This window comes from Vanderwaltozyma polyspora, genomic scaffold (assembly GCF_000150035.1).
Source record: "Vanderwaltozyma polyspora DSM 70294 KpolScaffold461 genomic scaffold, whole genome shotgun sequence".
NCBI classification, from domain to species: Eukaryota; Fungi; Ascomycota; class Saccharomycetes; order Saccharomycetales; family Saccharomycetaceae; genus Vanderwaltozyma; species Vanderwaltozyma polyspora.
In genome coordinates this window covers 1-20,738 of record NW_001834602.1, presented here as the reverse complement: position 1 = coordinate 20,738, position 20,738 = coordinate 1, and the positions used below count along the sequence as shown (strand labels likewise).

Genomic DNA, 20,738 nt, shown 5'->3' with positions numbered 1-20,738 from the left:
CAAAATATTTCTCAAGTTGTATAATAGTAGCAATAGATATAGACATTTATATGTTCTTTAAGAATTACATTTGGAATAAGTCATCTGAAGATTCATGTAACATGTTAGTTAGCTTCGATTTAAGCAACTCTTTGGATGCTGTTGATTCGATATCTAAGTCCCAGCTAATAAATTTCTTGACAATATTTTGATTTTTTTGAAATTGTTGTAACTCCTTCTTTGTTATTTCTCCACAATAATCTACTAAATTATACCCATTATCCATCATTTCTTTTATTTTGTAGGCTCTCTTGACAATGTCATTATCGATACCTGCAACAGAGGCACAATAAATTCCAAATGACTGGTTTGCAATGCCTTCTTTTAATTTATACAAGAACGTTATACCTTCATTCTCTTGGAAGTTCTCGACATTGGGAGTTAATTTATTATTGGATCTGTTTAACAGTATTTCAGTCGAGTAAAATTTAATTCCATGACTTCTAGGAGATATTATATGATCTTTGAAAAGTTCATGAAAATGGGAACATGCTAAAACTCTAGGACAGTGTTTCTGTTGTGCCAGATTTTTCAGACATGCTCCAAATAGGGCAGGTCCGTCATTGATGTCAGTGCCTTTTCCAAACTCATCGAGAAGTATCAGACTTCTTTCTGTCGCAAGAACGATGCATTTGGCAACTTGTCTAGAATCTAATTCAAATGAACTATGTTGGTTTGAAACAGATTCTTTCATTTGGATTTTAGATAATATTTTATCTGTTATACCAATCACTGCACTTTCAGCAGGTACAAAGCATCCAATATGAGACAAGTAGACAATCAGTGCAACTTGTGTTAAAAATACAGATTTCCCAGATGCATTGGCACCAGTGATAATGGCAATTCGTTCTTTTTTCCCAGTAATCCAATCATTTCCCAAGTTATTAGTACTGACAAGATTATTTAATTCACCTCCATCCAAACTAATATCGTTTGGAATGTACGTTTCTACCAAAGTTTCATAAATGGGATGTCTTCCTCCTTTGATATCAATAATAGATCGATCTTTTATAATCGTTGGTCTTATGTAAGATTTTTCAATGCTGACCCTGGCGAAAGATGATAGCACGTCAAGTTCAATGATTAGCTTATTAAAATTTTGTATCAAGGTTGCATTTTCGAATACTCTTTCTTGTAATTTCAACAATATGTCTATCTCTAAATCAGATATATTACCATAAATATCTCCAAACTCTTCGTCGAGTCTCTTGGATCTTTCATCCTTAAAGTAAATATTAGTTGGAGTCCTGAATACTTCTTTCCAGCCAAATAATTCTGAACAGTCTATATAGCCTTCAAATGAATTATCAAGTGTAATCAAATATCCTAATTGAGGAATGTACAACGCATTTATTAAGTTATCTTTAGACAAATCAGGGTTAAACTCACCTTGCGATATTACTTCGAATATGGATACTTCGACTTCATTAGCTAAGGAATTTAGTATATCTTCTAATTGTCTGTATACTTGGCGGCATTCATCCAATTTATCATCGATTCCTTCTCTAATAACCAAATTTTTACTTTCTTGTGATAACTCAAAGTCAATGACACTGTTTATTTCCCTGACTAGGTTCTTTAGATCAGAAGTACTTATAGTCTTCTTTGTAGTTTCAATAATGTCTTGCGTCCTAGTTTCATGATTTAGGAGTGTTAAACAATGGTGGATTTCAATACCATTAAGTAAAAAGTCATTAATTCTCCTCCAAGCAATATATGATGGGCCATTTGAGATAAATTTATTAAAAACATTACTTACATCAGGGCATTTCGTAATATGAAAGCATAAATTTTCGAAAGTAATGGCATTAACCTTGCTAATAAAGGTATCGACTATATTGAACCGAGCTTCTATCTGATCTTTATCAGACAATGGAGTGACCAACCAAGATCTGAGAAGCTGTTTAGCAGGTTGAGAACATGTTTGGTTTAAAATCTCGAATAAACTAAAACAACCGTTTCCTAACGTGTTATCATTTCCATATTTCATCAATCTTGGTAATATATTTAGTGAGTATAATGTGTCACTGTCAACAAACATTCTATCTGTAACGTTAATGCTGGATAAAGATAACACTAAAGTTGTAACATCGGCTACTCTATGTCCTCTCATTACTGTATCTTGCGGTAGACAGTCATCATTGTAACGTTCAGACCTGCTTTGTTCTATTAAGTGCGATAGTATCCAACAGATAGTATTAACTGTCACCATTGAAGTAGAAGAGGAGCAATCCAATACATTGTTGTAAAGAACATAACTTTCAGAATCTACAAAGGTCAGATTCTCAAATTCATTATTCAATTTATATTTCTCAGTAGATTGAAGATCCAGTGTACAGTTCAATATCTCACATTTAGATTTAATATATTCGTAGCAAGAATCATCTACTCTTGAAGAAATCACACAAAATGTGGGCGAATACTTAAGTAACAACGTTTCAGTCACCATCTTTATCTCTTCAGTATATTTCAAATCATTTGAACCCATCCCATGCCTTTCGAAAGTTACTGAAGGGAGATTATAAGTTGTCTGTGAATTCAATACGTAATCCTGGGGCAAACACCTCATAAAGTGGTTACTCTCTTCCCAAACTGAGCATCCTAATCTATCCTTATTGATATCCAGGCACAGTATTACCTCATCTCTGTTATATGCCTCTGATTCGTTTAAATTTCCAGTTGGTTCCTCTACTTCAACTGTCATTAGCTACCAACAACCAAAGTGACTCCAGTGGACTATTTATTAACAACTATGTTACAATATGTTTCTTAAATTGCTATCTTTACCCTTTCACCAAAATCTTTCTTGCGATCCTAAAGTGGTATGTACTTGAACAGAATGATTTAACCGCCCATCTTTTTATATGAGGTGATGTGAAGGATACTACAACGCAAGACCAAATTAAAAAGAGACATTCTTGGGAACAAATAGATGCTTGTAATAGTGTGAATGATTAGATTTTTATGAATGCATAATTACACAGACTAACTATATATATCGAAAGATGATAGGGTAGTCCTTTTAATTACATAAGAGATCGGGTCATTATCGAGAACGCTGTTTGCAATGTTTTATAAAAGTTAATTGCGAGACTTAGGACAACCCAAATAGTAGATCATCATGCTGATTGTTCTATTTTTCTTTCTGCTAAGGTTATCCATTTAGCTACGATATGAGCAGATCTATGTTGGCGACGTTCAGAATACTTCTTCCAGATGGCTTCATGTTTAGTTGAGGCATCTCTACAGTTTTCTAGGATGGTTGTTGCCAATGGGAATATCTGTTCCTGGGTATATCCAGAGTAGTAGACGTGCTGTATAGTCCAGTCGCTATATCCTAGGATGATTTTACTTAAAAAATAGGCACCTGAAGCTAACCAACTTGGAGGGGCAGCAACTAGTCTTGAGTCCATTATGGTTATTTCCAGCAGGTACTTCGCCAATGTTCTGATATCATACTCGTAGTCGTCTGCTTTACTTATTCTTCTTAGGAAGGACATTGGGCCTGGCCAGCCTATTTCGAAATCTAGAGTTTCGATCATAAATCGTTCAGCTTTAATAATCTCGTCCTTTGTATATGCATTGTCCAGCATATACACTATATCCTTCAATGTTGGGCAATTTATTTCTTCGTATTTTGCAGCCAGGAACAATGCAGCTGCACCTACTAGTTGGAATCTATTCAAAGTTACAGTTTTCTTCGACAGAAATCTGTCGATGATGTTTACCGTTAGATATAAAGTTTCCGGCAGCAGTTGGAACCTAGCATGGACCTGTACAATCCAGTCTATCAACGTGCTTCTGTATGACCACTTCAATTCCGATTGACTCGACATGTAGTAAGGGTTTGGCTTATATCTCTGTTCCAATTCACGCAAATACTTGAAGATATCATTTGACAGTTCTGACACCATCACCACGTCGTAGGTGTCGTCATCCATGGGGTCTGGAGTGTCCCTGTAGCATTCCTTGAATGCCGCATCTAAAGTTTCCTGTATTTCCTCGTTGTGCATAGGAGACAGAGGTTCTCTATTTGCGGTTTCCGCAAAATCATCCTCTTCATCCTCATCCTCGTTTACCTCGTCCTCATCGATCTGTCCTTCGAACTTATCGCTCAATTGGTCGTCCACACTCTCTAGATCATCGTCCACAATCTCAGCATACGTATCCAAATCAATAATCTGCTGTCTCTCCAGAATATTCCTCGAGTATAACCTATCGAGCCCTTCATCCTCAGTTAAAGAATCCTCCTCGACAACCAAATCGTCCCCACCAGGACCAAAGAAACCATACCCTGTATCATCAACTGCAGCACTGGCCCCACCTGAGGGCTTGGCAGCACCGTTTTTAAAAGAGTTTCCTGAACTCTTCCAAGTATTACCTCCACCATAAACCTTATTCGAAACCTGAGACGTCACATCACTAAGAGCCTTACGATGCAGCTCCCCAGACCTACCACCGACCCTACGTTGCCCATTATCATACTCAATTCCCCTCATACTTATTCTAAATACCTACAAATAGCACAGTGACCTCTGCTTTATTGTGCCTTTTCTTGTAGAGGTAATAATATTTTGTATTTCTTGATCTCGATCAAAAGAAAATAAACAACAAAATATATCTCAAATCTCAGCTATAATCCAACTTCAAACTCGACAAACCTCGCAAACTCAAACTGTACCAAGTCAAAGGCCTCAATCCCACTGAATCAACCACAATCAACTACAAATAAGGCCTCTTTTACAACTATTCTTCCTGTTCTTGTTGTTATTGTTGTTGTTTTTAAACCTTTTGGTTTGTTATTGTAGCTCGGATATTAAATCTTTGGGCCAAAGTGAAAAAAATGAGATGCGATGAGATGAGGTTTATAAGAAAGAGGACAAGTTTGTTTGGATTTGGAGGTTTGGGGGTTTGGATTGGAGGTTTATTTGGTGGGTCTGTGGTGCTGAGTGTTCATCAATGGGTTGTCGAGTTCCTAGATCGTTGTTGTTGAAGCAGGCTATTCGGTTGGGGAAGGTAGAAGGGCCAAGGGAGGCACAGTTGGTGTCTGAATCAATGAAGGATTTGAAAGCGTTGTTTCAGCCAAGTGCTTCTACTCAGGAGGATGAGGATGAGGATTCTGGTGCTAAGAGACGGCTGCTGCGCAGCCGTCTCCAAGCTGGTGAATTGGATACGATTTTAGTGGGTCGGTTTGGTTTGAATACCAAGACTTTATCTTTGCAGACCAAGAGACTGGTCTGTGAGTTTCCGAAACTGTCTCAGGACCAGTTGGAACTGGTGCAAGAAGGTCTGGATTACCATTCCAGTAGTCTTGACTGGCGTCAGGTTCCTGTTTTCGTGCAGCAGTTGCGCTACTACATTGCGTATGGGTCCTATGGGCCAAGATCTCAGCTGCCCTTTGTTGCAGATCTGGAGCGACCTGCTATCCCTAGAGACTTCACCTTCAGGTGTAGTTCGCCAGTGGCCTCGACTGGTGCTGGCCAAGTGGTCCACAGGCTATCGAAAGGTGATTTGATGGACCTGGGGAAAGTGTATGCTCAAGGCCAGTCAAAGCTTCCCGTGGATAAATCCACCAGCACTGCCACTGGTGGTGTCAATAGGTTGAGCAGGTTCATCCTGTTGTGGGCAACAGGAGTGTCCCTTGTGGCAATTGCCGATGACCTCTTGTGATGTTCGAGGAATTCAAGCCACTGGGGTTTTGTAACTTCGTTTTTTTTCATATTTTTATTCGTATCTATACATCTACTAATATATATATATCAATTAAATAAATCTGTAAATAAATCGATATCTAACTTTGTATCTATAGAGTATACAGTTGTTGTGTTATACGTGCGGGCTGTTATATATGTTACTTTTGGTTTTTTTATAATGCATGCGAAGGGTAGTTTCACTCGTCGTCGTCATCATCATCTTCTTCTTCTTCCATGTCCTCCATATCATCTTCCCAGGACTTCTCAACGGTCTCTTGTACCCTCTTGATGTACTGAGACTTGTGGTCCTTAAATAAAGTAGCTGCCTCGACATTGGCTGGAGACGCAGGGTTAGGATCGTTAAACAAACTCTGAATGGATGTCAATATCGATGCCACATCGTATGTGGGAGTCCATCTGTTCTGCAAAATGTCCAGACAAATCTCACCGTTGGCATACACATTAGGATGGAACATCTCACTTACAAACTTGACATGGGGTGGTTTATTAGGATACTCTTCGTCGAACTCCAATAGTAATCTAAAAGTACCATCTTCATAAGGTGTGTCAGCGGGGCCAATAATCATGGCATTCCATACCATCACATTGTCCGGTAAAGGAGATGCAGACACACCAGGAGGAGCATCTTCCTTCATACGCTTGAAATCTCTCATCAACCTCCTTCTAGCTGGTGTTGACATCTTGAAATACTATATGTGATTGTAAATTTTTATTTGATTCAATTATTAGATAACACAGATAAAGGCTCTTTGTCGAATTTCCCTCCTGAACAGTAAACGAACAACCGGAAAAGACACAATATTATATAATTACCAACAATAACTATTCTATTGCACTAGCTACTGTCCTGATAGCTACTTGTTTACCTCGTATTTTAATCAGTTATCCTTTATTATAAAGGTACATTTGCTTGCTCTTACAAATCAAAACTGTTTTTATCGCTGGTTTCCATGTTGAACTGGGAACACGATTAAGTATTTGGTCACGTGGCTGTTGTGTCACGTGATATGTATTTTTATCTGGTAAATTTACATTGTATATAGATATCATTGCTAACGACGTGTTGATGGTTAAGCTCTAACTAATATCAGTTAACACTGTGCCTTGCCTTTACTTATATTAAACGTTAAATAGAAACTGCAATCACTCTTACAAACTAATATAGTGACGACGTATCATTACCTTCAGTTTTATCATTTTATTAGTTTATTTTATCACTACTGAACATTCCATTTCCTTTCGCTTGCCTATCTCTCAATCTCCAGATTTAGTACTTTATGCTGAGACACTTGCACCACCCTCTTGGAATGGTCATTGTATCGCTGTAATGGAGAGCATTTTTTATTCTAGAACTCTTCTAAGTTGTTATGTATGGTTTCTAGTCAATGCCAAATCCCCGTTCACTAGGAGTTGCAACGACACGTTTTTGTTGCATATCAATTAATGTCACCAAAGCTAATGTGAATATCTAAAAACAAAATAATATAATTATCGAGAATATTGACATATAATAACAGTTTTATGTGGTAAATAAACTATATAACTTAATATTATCCAAATTTATATCATACCTTGTCCAATTGGAGTTTTGTCGTGTTCTTCATTAAATTTCCTAAACGTAACACTGTGTCCGTACCATAACTTGGAATGGAATGTAACGTCAAGTCACCATTCCAATAATCAGCATACACTTTACATGTAGCTAACCCAATACCTAGTTTGTACCTTATTGGTCTCTCCAGGAGTCCTGCTAATGGCTTTTCAAACTTAAAGATACCCTTTGTCAGATTCGATTGACTCATTTGACCCAGCGCAGTGTTCTGGTACAACGATTTCACTAACCGTCTAGACCTACTGGTCTCATTCTCGTGGTATATATGGTCATATATTGATACTGTCTGGAGTCCTGGAAGCTTATGGAAGTTATCCAGTGATTCTGAGGCCAGCTCTTTGGACTTTCCAAATGACCAAATGTTCTGGTCGTTCTGTGACAGACCCCCACCTTTGTCTGAAATCCTGAACAGATAAGAATCTTCATTCTCGATTATCGTAACTACTATTGGATCAGGTTTGGGCAGACCTTTACGAATATATTCTTTGATCGTGGCTTCATACGAATTTCTCAAAATCTCACTTAACAAGTACTTTAAATGTGCAGGGAGGAAATAGAATTTCAAGTCAGTAACACCTTCAATCACTAACTCTGGCATTTGCATGTTCTTATCGAACATCCTCTTGATCGAGTTCTCACACAACTTGCTTGCTGCTAAAAGATATTTTTTAGCTTCACATTTTTGGAAAATGTCTCCCAGTACTAATGTATTCTCCTGTTTCCCACTAAAGTAGTTTGATGTGATCCCAATGTGTTCCTCTACAATCAACCGTCTTGAAATACGTGCCCTTAGTAGTTCTGATAACAATTCATCCATTTCATCTTGAGGGTAAAGGTCAAGTACAATGCACTCTAGTGCCCCCATGATCATATGAGGCAAGTTCAAACTATTGAAGTCCTGTAAGATCAAGTACAGAAACTTTGTAAACTCGTATGTATCCTCAATTGTGTCTATCTTAGGATATTTCCTAAACCTTTCAAAAATGTTGTAATATGATTCATATACTTGAACAAAATGAAAGTTATTCACCACACTGAAAGGCAATTGCTGTAATTTGTTAATCTGATGTGCTATTCTGATTGACAATTCTTCTTTCACGAACCTTCCTGAATTAATTATCTTCAACTTTGTAAGCTTAGTTGAATCATCATAGTATTGAGCCAACTGCATCAAAGACATAGGATGGGGACTCTTTTGCAGATAGTCATCTAACAACACAGTACGGTTGTGATAGTAATGCTGCTGGTTGACATGTTTGGATCTAGGCTGGTAAGCTTGCATAATGTCATGAACGAATGGAGCTAACTCTTCATTGACAGGCTTTATAGGTGAATAATGTGAAAAATCTGGTACTTGGGATATATCAGGTGTGCGAATCGAATGGAACCACCTCTGGTTTAACAACCTCATTGGGCCAACCGATTGCATCCTCATATTGCTCTTAATCGACCTTCTGAACCTCTGGCTTGCCCTTTTCTAACAAGTTATATCGATGCTTAGAAGTAGACCAAATTTTTCAATAAGAGAAATCAGTCTTTTTAAGGTTTAATTGGTTCGATAACTGGGACAGAATGAGTCAGGTCCAAGTGTCAGATAAGTAAAAGAGTTCATTCCATTCAGCTTTAATCTATCCAGAAGGCAGATTAAATATAATTCATATCAGTTAATTTATGGAGATTGCTATTTAACTAAACTATTATCTATGTAAGGGCAGATTTTTTGAGATGAGACTCTAAAGTTGAATTAGCAATTTGAATAAATGTGATCTCAGGTACATCAGAGTTTGGTTTGAAGTTGGATTTAATGTCCTCGTAGACTTTAATTAGTAGATTCTCATTCCACTTGTGTCTTAGCACAATGATAAAGTTCAAGTAACTTAACAGAAGTTTCAAGTTACCTTTGTCAGAAGGATTAGCTGTAGTTGAATCGAGACATATCATGTATAAACTATGAATTGAAGCCATTCTATCTTCGTTGATTAGCACAATTGCTCTTGGTGGTAAAGATGGGACTGGTGGCCTTGTGGATTTTGTTTCTTCTTGTTCCGCCATTAGTTTTTTAGTTGGAATTAGTGTAGACTCCAGTACTTTGTAATTATCCAACATCAAGTGTTTAAGAATATCTAGAACTGTCACTTTGGCATTGATAAATGGACATGTCAATAGTGTATCCATTGCAAATTCGAATGATTCTACCTCAGGTAGTAAAGCAAGTATTTGGGTAATGACTGATGAAATGACGGTTCTGACACCTGGATCACTTTGACTGCAGTTTTTTATCAACAACATTTGTAGGAATACGTTCTTGGCACTTCCAGGTATGCTCTCCAACTGCTGTTTTAATTCCTCTTTGCTGTGAGTGGACAGAGACACTAATATCCAGTACCTTGCGATGCTCTCTGCGAAGTGGTTGTTGAAGGATTCAGAATAAAGTGGTGCTGTTGGACAACGTAAATACATGTACACTGAATCACACAATGGGTAATTTTCCATTAAGTTCTTGTCGTATGCAGTATAATGCATCCCAGATAATACAAGTGGCCAAAAGGGTCCAATTGTATGGATTTAATCTCAGACATTTTTTTTAACTCATATGTATAAGACAGTTGGTATATTAATTGGGATAATTCTTTGTTGTCCTCCTGTGGATCGATAGCCTCATAGATAGCCTCAGATTCTTTTCGATATTTTGCAAAAATATCTTTTAACTTGAAGTTAGATTTCTCCAATAATGAAAATAAAGATCTAGAACTCGAAGTAATACCCTGATAATTCGATGGCTCATAGAGCTCCTTACCTGTTACCTCTTCGTAATATCTAATGTCATTACCACTCTCAATTCTCTTAAAAACATTATCGATTGATATTGTCAATAAGGTGAGTAACAAATTTTCCTGTAGAGACATTTCATCTTGCTTTATCTGGTCGAAAGATGACTTAGGCAACTCTTTATCCTCCACATTCTCGTATTCCAAATCCCATTTCTTGTAATCATCGCAGAAGTTGTACAATATTTTCAATAGATGAGTATTATCAGTAATAAAATCAGGATTCGATTTAATGAATTTGGCCAAGGCAGAAACTACCATTCCCAAGAATTTAGAGGGACACAGTGTTTCAATCCTTGCTAAAGAAGTTGCAATCAGGTTGAATAGCAACTCGAACTGTAACTGTAGACACAATTTGCTATCCTTCATCGAAGGCATCTCGTCAGAGTATATCTGATCCCCTATCTCACCAGCATCGCCAAGGGACTCTTGTATAGCAGTCTCATCGATTGTAGACAACAGCTCACAGCCTGTTAGCAGACACTCCTTGGCATTCCCATGTAAATACAACTCTGTGAAACAGGCTTTCAAATAATTCAGAAGTTTGTTCGTTTCCAACTCAGACTCATCCTCGACTTCAATTGAATAACAAAACCTAATCAGATACCTGGGTATATCCCACCCTAGCTCAGCAACAACATCACTATGTTTCTGCAATTGAATGCTCAATGTCTTTAAGAACTCAACTTTCAACAACTCATCTGATTGTTCACTTATTTTATCACTATAAATACCAATAATCGTAGCCAAAGAAACAATATCGCCTGCTTCTTCCTCAAACCCTTTCCTAAGCTTGTCCACCAGCTCCTGAGTAGATATATCAGTCATTCTGAAGTCCCTTTCTCACTTGTTGAGCTCTGAGATCCCATTAACTTCATCTTAAACTATCAAGTATCAAATCTTTTGTGTTTTAAATAGGAAGCCATCGCAGACTTCATCTTATAAAGGAACCAATCAACCAATCCAAAGGAAAGTGACACCAATCCAAAGGAAAGGTGTTAGCACTACCCATTGGGATAGAGGATATTGGTATCAGTTACTTAAATCAAGATCTATTACTGATGTATTGCTGCAAAACGTTCTTCAAGATTCTTGATCTCTTTAATCTAAGTCACAATCCCATCATCTAAAATGGATCTAGTGGCTCAATTATCATAAATAAGTGAGAATATGTTTGCAAGAGCTGGTGATAAACATTGGCCCATCTTCGGAGTCTCGATTGGGTGTTGTTAGTTCTGGGTTTGGTTGGTTCTTGCTGGTATTTCAGCATTGGATGCATTTTTAAAGGTCTTTAGAACTTGGCATTCTTGATATCAAAAGTGAAAAAAACACATCTTGAAAATAAAGTAGTGATTAAATAGAATGATGATTTGTGATTTGGTGGATGAACAAGGCATGAAGGAGAGGCTTTGAGTGTGTCTAGAGTGATTATTCGTGATTGTTGGTTGGTATTTCATTGGATTTAGGTTTTGTTCTGTGCAGAAAGATGGAAGATACGTCTAATATTGAGAAATTGATTCCTGCCATGTTTGATCAGATGAGATCGAACTTGGGGAGTTCAAAAAATAGTGCTGGACAGCCTGTTGTTACTACTCAGTCTTTATTGAAAGAGCTTGAAGTACTGGATAAGTTGGTGCCACTGATTGAGCATATAGATGTCAATTTGAGGAATGCATTGCCTAGTCATTTAGAGAAGATTCAAGAGACTTGTAAGTCGACGAATATGATATTGGATTCTTGGATCAATATACATTCTCAAGCAGGTTATGTCCATAAGCTTATGGATACCTCCCAAGGTCTGGGTTTGGATTTGGAAGGGAAGAGTGTGAATGAGAGGTTGTTGCAAGAGACAAAAGAGGTTGAAGAATTGAAAAAGCAATTGATCTTGGAAGAACAGAAACAAAATGAAAAGACAATGGGCCACACAGGGAGGAATGGAGCTCCTATCTCTGGAAGAAGGGTTCCTCCTTCTTCGAGGTACGGCAGGCCGCCTTATAGGAGTGCTCAAAGTAACTCCAGGTTGAACCCTAGAGCTACTGGGATTCCAAATATTAGCAGTAGGATAACGAAACCCACTGCAAGTAGTTCAAGAAAGATGTTTAGGTGATGGCAAGCCCATAGTGTCCTCGCTGGTGGGTCCCTTGCCTGGGTTTTGAGGAGTTGTAATATTATATTTAGCGTACCGATTTTGTACTATGTAGTAAATTTAATCAAGTGAAATAAATTAAAAATAAAATAATAATAAAAATACAAGGCTTAATGAATGAATATAATTACAGATATTTTATTATTTAATTAATTATTAACTATCTCAGATAATGTAAGTTACAAATACGTGTGTATCATATAAAATTTTTTATAAAGAATTATTATTTAGCTTCGGCTTCTGGATTTTCTAATGTTATCAATAGATCAGAGGCTTCGACGTTCTCGCTATCCTTTACGAAAACTTCCTTAACTTGACCTTCGGCAGTAGCAGATATAACCATTTCCATTTTCATTGCACTTAAGACAGCAATTGGTTGACCCTTCTTGACTAGCGAACCCTTATGGACCTTGACCTCAACGACGACACCAGCCATTGGTGCACCGACATGCAATGGATTATTGACGTCAGCCTTTGGCTTGGAGACAGCTTCAACTTTTTGAGACTTGTCAACGACAGGGATTTTTCTTAATTCACCATTTAATTCAAAGTATACTTCTCTGGTACCAGTGTCTTTGTTCAAGTCACCGACAGCTTGCAACTTCATGATCAAAGTCTTACCTTTTTCAATTGTGACTTCAATTTCTTCACCGATAACAGGAGGTGCCAAAAAGTTCTTGGTTGGTAATACAGACAGATCACCAAATCTTTCTTTCATCTTTTGGAAGTCTTCGTAAACCTTTGGATACATGTTATAGGAAGCAACATCACACTCATTGATGTCACCAAATCTTGATTCTAAATCTTCTTTGATTTTTTCCAAATCAAATGGAGACAATTCTAAACCTGGACGAGATGTCAACTTTCTTCTCTTGTTTCTCAAAACATCACTTCTCAATGGTTCTGGGAATCCACCATATGGTTGACCAATTAAACCTTCAAAAAAGTCCATGACAGAATCTGGAAAATCTAGAGAGTTAGCTAGTCTTCTAACATCATCAGAGTTCAATTTATTTGAAACCATGAATTGGGCCAAATCACCAACAACTTTAGAGGTAGGAGTAACCTTAACAATATCACCTAATAAGTGGTTAGCTTCTCTGTAGGCCCTCTTAGTTTCAGTCCATTGTTCACCTAGACCTAATTGTTGAGCTTGGAATAATAAATTAGTCAATTGACCACCTGGAATTTCGTGTTCGTACACTTCTGGATCTGGACCCTTCAAATCAGCTTCGAAACATGAGTATAGTAATCTCATTTCCGCCCAGTATGCATCTAATTCTCTGACATGACGAGCATCGATGTTAGTGTTGATTTCACCGTCTAAGGAAGCTAATAAAGCGTTGATTGAACCTTGAGATGTCATACCAGACATAGAGTTAGTAGCAACATCAACGATATCAGCACCGACCAAAGCACATGTTGCCATGGAGGTAACTGCTGTACCAGCAGAATCATGGGAATGGACATGAATTGGTAACTCTGGATATTTAGCTCTTAAGGAACCAATCAATAATTTTGCAGCGGCAGGCTTCATAGTACCTGCCATATCTTTGATACCTAAGATATGAGTACCCATCTTTACTACCTTTTCTGAAATTTCCAAGTAGTAATCTAAATTATATTTTTTACCTGGTTGTAACATATCACCAGAGTAACAAATAGTAGCTTCAACAACACCGCCAGCCTTTTTAACAGCATCAACACCAACCTTCAATTGTTCTAAATCATTCAAAGCATCGAAAACTCTGAAGATATCAACACCATTTTCCTTAGCCTGTTTAACAAAATGATCAATGGCATTATCTGGTAGAGATGAGTAAGCAACACCATTGGCACCACGTAGCAACATTTGGAAAGGAATATTTGGAACCAGCTTTCTTAACTTTCTTAAACGTTCCCATGGATCTTCATGTAAGAATCTCATAGCAACGTCAAAGGTAGCACCACCCCAACACTCTAAAGCAAAAGCACCAGCTAATGCATGAGCAGTAGTTGGAGCAATTGTAACTAAATCATGAGTTCTAACTCTAGTAGCCAATAAAGATTGGTGAGCATCTCTCCAGGTTGTATCCATGATCAAAGTACCATCAAACTTTCTGATTTGTTTAGCAAATTCTTCAGGACCTTTTTCCAATAGAACTTGTCTCCATCCAGAAGGAGGTGTGGTGTTGATAACATCAATAACATCACCTTCCCTGTTATGTAATAATGGAATATTTGGGTTTGTAGTCAACTTTGGTACACCAATTTGACCTTTGATTGACGAACCGTTAACAGATAAGTCTGCCAAATATTGTAACAATTTTTGAGCTCTGTTTTGCGATGAAACCATCTTGAACAACTGTGGAGTATCATCGATAAATGTAGTCCAATAATCACCATTAATGAAGACTGGATGCATTAATAACGTCAACAAAAATGGAATGTTGGTCTTTACACCTCTGATTCTGAATTCGATTAAAGCTCTCAGCATTTTACGTCTTACAATTTCATAAGTTGAACCAGTACAGGTACATTTGACCAACATAGAATCATAATGAGGTGAAATGATTGCACCTGCAAATGCGTTACCACCGTCTAATCTGACACCATTACCACCTGAGGAACGGTAAACCTCTAATCTACCTGTATCAGGTTGGAAGTTTTTGCTTGGATCCTCTGTAGTAATACGACATTGAATAGCAAAACCTCTGGTGACAATTCTATCTTGAAGTAATCCCAATTGTTCTAAAGATGCACCAGCAGCTATTTGAACTTGTGCTGCTACGATATCAATACCTGTAATTTCTTCAGTGATAGTATGTTCGACTTGAATTCTTGGATTAATTTCAATGAAATAATGTCTATTTTGGTTGTCGACTAAGAATTCAGCTGTACCAGCATTTTGATAACCAGCTTCTTTAGCCAATCTAACAGCGTCTGTCAAGATAGCGTTACGTACTTCGATTGGTAAAGTCTTTGCTGGGGCAACTTCTACAACTTTTTGGTGTCTTCTTTGAACGGAACAGTCTCTTTCAAAAAGATGCACAACGTTACCGTAATTATCAGCTAATAATTGAACTTCTATATGCTTTGGTTTATCCAAGAATCTTTCGATAAAACAGGTACCATTTCCAAAGGCAGTAACAGCTTCAGACTTTGCTCTATTAAATGCATCGACAATGTCATCACCTTCTCTTACGACTCTCATACCTCTACCACCACCACCGAATGCAGCTTTAATTATTACTGGGTATCCATATTCTTTTACAAAATTTTTTGCTTCTTCTACTGTTTCAATTGGACCTGGGGTACCAGGAACGGTAGGGACGTTAGCTTTAGCCGCTAAGTTTCTTGCTGAGACTTTGTCACCGACAGAATTGATAACCTCTGGGGGAGGACCAATCCAAGTGATACCTGCGTCAATAACTTTAGCCGCGAATTCTGCATTTTCTGATAGGAACCCATAACCAGGATGAATGAAATCGACACCATGTTTTTTAGCTATATCGATAATTTCATCAATTGCCAGATAAGCACCAACTGGGGTATATTCACCTTCACGGCCAATAACATAGGATTCATCTGCTTTCAATCTATGCATTGATAATTTATCTTGATGCGAATAAATCGCAACAGTTCTCATAGACAATTCATGAGCGGATCTAAAGATTCTAATTGGAATTTCACCTCTGTTCGCCACTAATAATTTATTTTTCTCACCCAACAGACTGTGGTTGTCTCTTAGACCTCCAAACTGAGCAGCAGCTACCATTTGAGATTACTATATTTTAAATAATTTCAATTGTTATCGCAATTGATCTTGTCTTGCTCTTAAGATTCGAAATGATATAAGATAATTGAAAATCGGACTAAAGGGCACATTCCAGATCTCATAAGCTCGAAACATGAGCTGTAAACTCAATCTCATCTTGTTTCCCTTTTTATACAAGTCTCTCCTCATCGCTCCCAATTGTCGATTGTTGAGATCTGACCAATGAGAATCGGTTTCGAGTGTCCAGATGGTCATATTTTAGTGACTCACCAGAAACTGCCGTAAGTTTCGGAAAAATCAGGCAAAAAATTTTATTTTATCTTTTATTTTTTTTTTTTTGGCCCTTTGGATTTGGCTATTCCTTCCTTTCGTTTTTGCCTTTCAGTCGCTCTGAGTGGTAGCGACAGCAGCCGGAGAGGAAGGAGGAGGAAGAGAATTGGGAATTCAAAAATTACAAATTCCCTAGGAAATAAACATATATATGAGGGTTAATATGCATGCGGTGTGTGGGTGTGGGTGTTTTAATTATCCGAAAATACTACTACCACTCCTCTTAATGATTCGGAACAATTCTAAAATTATGTGAATTTTGCTTTTACTTGGGTCAGTTCTTCGTGAAATCTTTGGCAAAGTAGCGAAAACAATTATTCCGAAAGATAAAATGGAAAGAAAATAGACTGAATTTCATTTTCTAGTCATGTGATTTTATTGCTTGCATCAGCTTTCTCAATGCCAATTCGAATCCTGCCAGTTGCATCTATTGCTATTGTTGCTGACGTAAAAACTAACATGACAAACTTAGTATATCCCAGAGATATAACCACACCCATTCCACTTTATATATTCACATTCACATACGACATATACACACGTGACCATTGCTGTTATTTATTATATTCAAAACTAAACTAAGCACACATATATATACTTATTTACATTACATTACATTAAATTAAATTAAATTAAATTAAATTAAATTACTGTGTCTTTCCCTCCTTTTCTGCCTTCAAGTTTCCCACCTCTCAACCATCTCATTCATCCATTGTGCACCTTGCAATTGCAATACTCTTGGTAACTCATCAACACCTTCAAGTATGCCATCTTCGTTAACTACAGCCTTATCCATAAATCCATTGATTAATTTCAATACGAACAACGCATTGGGATAAACTATACATTGTGAATATGGAGGCTCACACCAGTACTCTAAATACTTTAAATAGTTTTTAAATTTAGGATCCTTATAGATTTGTGTACCTTGCTGGTTCTTTGAAGTATTTTGTGTTAACAAGTACGTTACATAAGGTATATTAGCCAATGACTGAACAAACTCTAACTCTACTTCAAATCTAGTAGGGAGTAGTTCCTCAACATCAGCAGCCGTTGTTGTATCTACCGTGGGTTCTTCCATTACTAAAACTTTTTTTATTTCTCGACAACGTATCCAATTCTCTATTAACGTCTAATCTTCAACGTAAAAACCAAATGATGCATTTCAGAATGTTCATGCCATTCCATTCCAACCACTCTTACCAAACATCTTCATCATAACAGTGGTTCGTTCCCACTTTTTTAAAATCATCTCATCACTTAGCTTAGAAAGAAGGTAAAAAGGAAAATTGTTGCTCTGTTCATTTTGGTGGGTTTAAAATTTCGAAACTTGATCCAGTACGTTGAAATTTATAATATCTGTTCAACAGAAGGAAGTTTTTAGATGACGACATATATAAACTGGTATTCTGATATTGATTTGGTATATTGTGAATTTAACATTTTCAAGAGTGTTAAGAATGTTAATAGATCATGGATACCAATGAGATTAATTAATATTCTTTGGTTATTTGTGTGTCCTTTTTTATTTCTAATTGCTTATTCAATATATTATATAAATGAAGGTGCAAGTAATTTAAATATCGATCGAGATAATTTCTTGAACGTTATATTTGTTAAAAAAGGTTGGTTCTGGACTACAATTGTAGTTTGGTATTCATTGTTTATGACAAATGTAAATTTAATTAATAAAAAATTCATCAAGAGATATTTTGCGCTAACTTTTTGGTGGTATGTCTTTACACAAGGGATATCATTTTTAAATATACCTCCTGTAATGGATATATGGTTCGTATACACTGGTGGGGTCTGTAGTTTTGATGTTTTTGATGATCTTGGTGGTGCTAATATTACATTCCAAGATACTTCTTCAAGACGTGTAAAAGCAATTAAAAAGCTATATAGTATTTTGTTGAAGAATACAGATGGCGTTGCGACTCAGGGACATATACAACGTTTAAAATGTGCTCTTGATAATAAGAGTAATTGTAATTCAGTTTCTTCTCCTCCAAATATAAATGCTGACATTAAAAATACGGTTTTCAAACTTGATCCGTTAGTTGATATGGTCTCTTCAAATTGTAGAGCCCATGGTGGCCATTGGGTTGGCGGGCACGATCCCTCAGGTCATATGTTCATATTAACCCTTATGATAATGCTAATATCTTCTGAAATACCAAGAATTATAAAATTTAAATATTTAAGATCTAACGGTAGAATAGAAGATGAATCTAAAAAAGAAAGTTCGTTTAAAAGAATTTGTATATCAATAACTAAATTATTTGACAATGGTGCTATTTGGAATATAATAAATAATAATCCAACTACAGTATCAGAATACATCTATCAGGTGCTCATCTTGCCACCATTAACTTTTGCATCAAGCATAATTAAAATACTATTTTTGATAACAAAATCTATCCTAATTGAAAATCCTGTGATACTTTTGACTTCATTACTTTTATTGTGGGCTTATAGTTTCTTAGTTACAATTATTGTTTTCCATACAATATCTGAACAAATAACCGGATTTCTTTCAGCATATATAATGGCCGTGATCATTTATAAATTTTTATAAATAACCTTAAGTACTTTTTTTAATTTAATATTCCTTTCGGAATTTTTGGTCCTCCTATGGTACAATGGAGATGGTCCCACCTATTTACGTTTCTGTTCTCCATGCCTCAATTGGTAGCTTTTGGATCTTCAATGCACTTTTTCTTAAGAATCCAAAAAATAGACAAATACCAATAATTATACACATCCAATTTGTAAAATAATAGCCGTCTCTAACCAATTCTAAATCGCCGACGTCACAAAATTTAGTACCGTCAGAGTTTTTCAAATTATGAGCATATGATACAGACTCATCACTTGCTGTACATTTATAGATTGTGAAATGATTAATGGATGACATAATCAGAAGTCTAGGCCAAGTACCACCGAAATTACTCAGTGTATTCAACAATGTCATGTAAGTACCACCTAGAACAGGGTCTGCAATTCTTGTATGGAATGATGAAACACTGACAAATTGAACTGTTTGCATAAAAGAACCCAATAAATGTTGTAATATCACCAAGAGAAAGTAAGATTTTGTTATATTTCCATCAGCAGGGAATGAGTGGATAATGAAATTTGCTAAAATGGCTGCTACTAGTCTCCCTATGAAACCATATAACCATGGGGTCAAGACACCTTGTTCTCCGACAAGAAGTCTTTGAATCTTTCCTAGCATTGACAATTCGTTATAATTGAGTTTCTTCTTGTTTGGCTGTTCGACCAATCTTTTATCCTTTGTAGTTTTAGTATCGGATGCAGTGGAACTCCATTTTGCAACATAATAACCAAATACGATTTCGAAAGGGAAATCGATAAGAACGGTAATTGCTAAGTCTTCTCTTCTAAAACCTTTTTCTAATAGTTTTAAATTAGTTGCGGCTTCATTACATTGGAATGCGAATTTTGTAGTTAAATGCATTAGCGATAGTGTTTGAACGGGTGGTAATTTCAAAACCTTGATAAAACAACTATAAATATAGGCTATGTTCTGTGTTTTCTCTTTTGGATTTTCATTTGAAATTCCTATATCTTTATCATCATATTCTGTTAGATGTAACATTTTCGTAGATTTTTTTTGATCATCTGAATTAACAGACATCAAACCATGTTCTTCACTTGGATGTTCTTTAGTGAATAGCATAATGTATACTGTGACCAAAATGTATACAATCCCGGAGAACTTCATGTAACCACCTAAACTGACCCAACCGTGTGATAATGGATTGGTTCTGAAATAAGAGTTGATGAATTCCATTGAATTGAAAGAAATAAAGACGGTGAAGGATAAGAAATAACCGATATTCAAACCGATAGTTTGGGCAGTGGCGGCATAAGACAATGATTGTTTTGAAAGAATAGTCAATGCCCAGCCATCGACTGCAATATCTTGGGTAGCACATAGGAATACCAAAATTGTGAAAATTGCCGTCAATTCTGGTATATTTAAATCCATTGAGGTTGAATTTGGAGTGACTCTGCCATGATATGGATCGTCTACATATTTAAATATGTGATTTCTTGAGATGGCCACGCCTAATATGAATAGAAGTACACCTGAGACCAATTGAGTTGGTATAATCCATGATCTTCTTCTACCTATCCGTTTGCTGTAGATGGAGTCTACAATTGGTGACCATAGGATTTTCAATGAGTATGGATAAGTAGCGATTGAGAAGATACCTAATTGTGTGAATGAAGTATCTTTAATGATTGATTTCAAGAGGAAAGGTACGGTACCAAAAGTGAGACC

At 36.6% G+C, this 20,738-nt stretch overlaps 10 protein-coding genes and 1 further gene across 10 annotated transcripts, besides 2 other annotated features; 3 read left to right on the top strand and 8 right to left on the bottom strand.

Moving 5' to 3' along the window:
* Window positions 1-64: 64 nt before the first annotated feature.
* On the bottom strand, window positions 65-2,743 carry MSH5 (MutS family protein MSH5; the record flags this gene model as incomplete). Its single annotated transcript, XM_001643065.1, has 1 exon — window positions 65-2,743. The coding sequence occupies one exon, from the start codon at window positions 2,741-2,743 to the stop codon at window positions 65-67; it is 2,679 nt and encodes an 892-aa protein (XP_001643115.1).
* Window positions 2,744-3,158: 415 nt separating this feature from the next.
* CLB3 (B-type cyclin CLB3) lies at window positions 3,159-4,538 on the bottom strand (the record flags this gene model as incomplete). The annotated part of the gene is made up of 1 exon (XM_001643064.1): window positions 3,159-4,538. The coding sequence occupies one exon, from the start codon at window positions 4,536-4,538 to the stop codon at window positions 3,159-3,161; it is 1,380 nt and encodes a 459-aa protein (XP_001643114.1).
* Window positions 4,539-4,998: 460 nt separating this feature from the next.
* On the top strand, window positions 4,999-5,709 carry GEP7 (Gep7p; the record flags this gene model as incomplete). The annotated part of the gene is made up of 1 exon (XM_001643063.1): window positions 4,999-5,709. One exon carries the CDS (start codon window positions 4,999-5,001, stop codon window positions 5,707-5,709), a length of 711 nt encoding a protein of 236 aa, XP_001643113.1.
* A 220-nt stretch (window positions 5,710-5,929) lies between these two features.
* Window positions 5,930-6,433, bottom strand: RAD6 (E2 ubiquitin-conjugating protein RAD6; the record flags this gene model as incomplete). Its single annotated transcript, XM_001643062.1, has 1 exon — window positions 5,930-6,433. The coding sequence occupies one exon, from the start codon at window positions 6,431-6,433 to the stop codon at window positions 5,930-5,932; it is 504 nt and encodes a 167-aa protein (XP_001643112.1).
* Window positions 6,434-7,318: 885 nt separating this feature from the next.
* On the bottom strand, window positions 7,319-8,800 carry PKP2 (protein kinase PKP2; the record flags this gene model as incomplete). The annotated part of the gene is made up of 1 exon (XM_001643061.1): window positions 7,319-8,800. The coding sequence occupies one exon, from the start codon at window positions 8,798-8,800 to the stop codon at window positions 7,319-7,321; it is 1,482 nt and encodes a 493-aa protein (XP_001643111.1).
* Window positions 8,801-9,066: 266 nt separating this feature from the next.
* Window positions 9,067-9,858: a sequence feature (similar to hypothetical protein; correction of possible frameshift sequencing error~similar to Saccharomyces cerevisiae YBP1 (YBR216C) and YBP2 (YGL060W)).
* On the bottom strand, window positions 9,067-11,021 carry Kpol_461p6 (the record flags this gene model as incomplete).
* Window positions 9,861-11,021: a sequence feature (similar to hypothetical protein; correction of possible frameshift sequencing error~similar to Saccharomyces cerevisiae YBP1 (YBR216C) and YBP2 (YGL060W)).
* A 658-nt stretch (window positions 11,022-11,679) lies between these two features.
* On the top strand, window positions 11,680-12,300 carry DUO1 (Duo1p; the record flags this gene model as incomplete). Its single annotated transcript, XM_001643060.1, has 1 exon — window positions 11,680-12,300. One exon carries the CDS (start codon window positions 11,680-11,682, stop codon window positions 12,298-12,300), a length of 621 nt encoding a protein of 206 aa, XP_001643110.1.
* Window positions 12,301-12,562: 262 nt separating this feature from the next.
* PYC1 (pyruvate carboxylase 1) lies at window positions 12,563-16,096 on the bottom strand (the record flags this gene model as incomplete). Its single annotated transcript, XM_001643059.1, has 1 exon — window positions 12,563-16,096. One exon carries the CDS (start codon window positions 16,094-16,096, stop codon window positions 12,563-12,565), a length of 3,534 nt encoding a protein of 1,177 aa, XP_001643109.1.
* Window positions 16,097-17,102: 1,006 nt separating this feature from the next.
* Window positions 17,103-17,507, bottom strand: SOH1 (mediator complex subunit SOH1; the record flags this gene model as incomplete). The annotated part of the gene is made up of 1 exon (XM_001643058.1): window positions 17,103-17,507. One exon carries the CDS (start codon window positions 17,505-17,507, stop codon window positions 17,103-17,105), a length of 405 nt encoding a protein of 134 aa, XP_001643108.1.
* Window positions 17,508-17,810: 303 nt separating this feature from the next.
* SCS3 (Scs3p) lies at window positions 17,811-19,004 on the top strand (the record flags this gene model as incomplete). The annotated part of the gene is made up of 1 exon (XM_001643057.1): window positions 17,811-19,004. The coding sequence occupies one exon, from the start codon at window positions 17,811-17,813 to the stop codon at window positions 19,002-19,004; it is 1,194 nt and encodes a 397-aa protein (XP_001643107.1).
* An 84-nt stretch (window positions 19,005-19,088) lies between these two features.
* On the bottom strand, window positions 19,089-20,738 carry Kpol_461p1 (Acatn family MFS transporter; the record flags this gene model as incomplete). The annotated part of the gene is made up of 1 exon (XM_001643056.1): window positions 19,089-20,738. A coding segment is annotated over one exon (1,650 nt), but the record flags the coding sequence as incomplete, so codon positions are not given.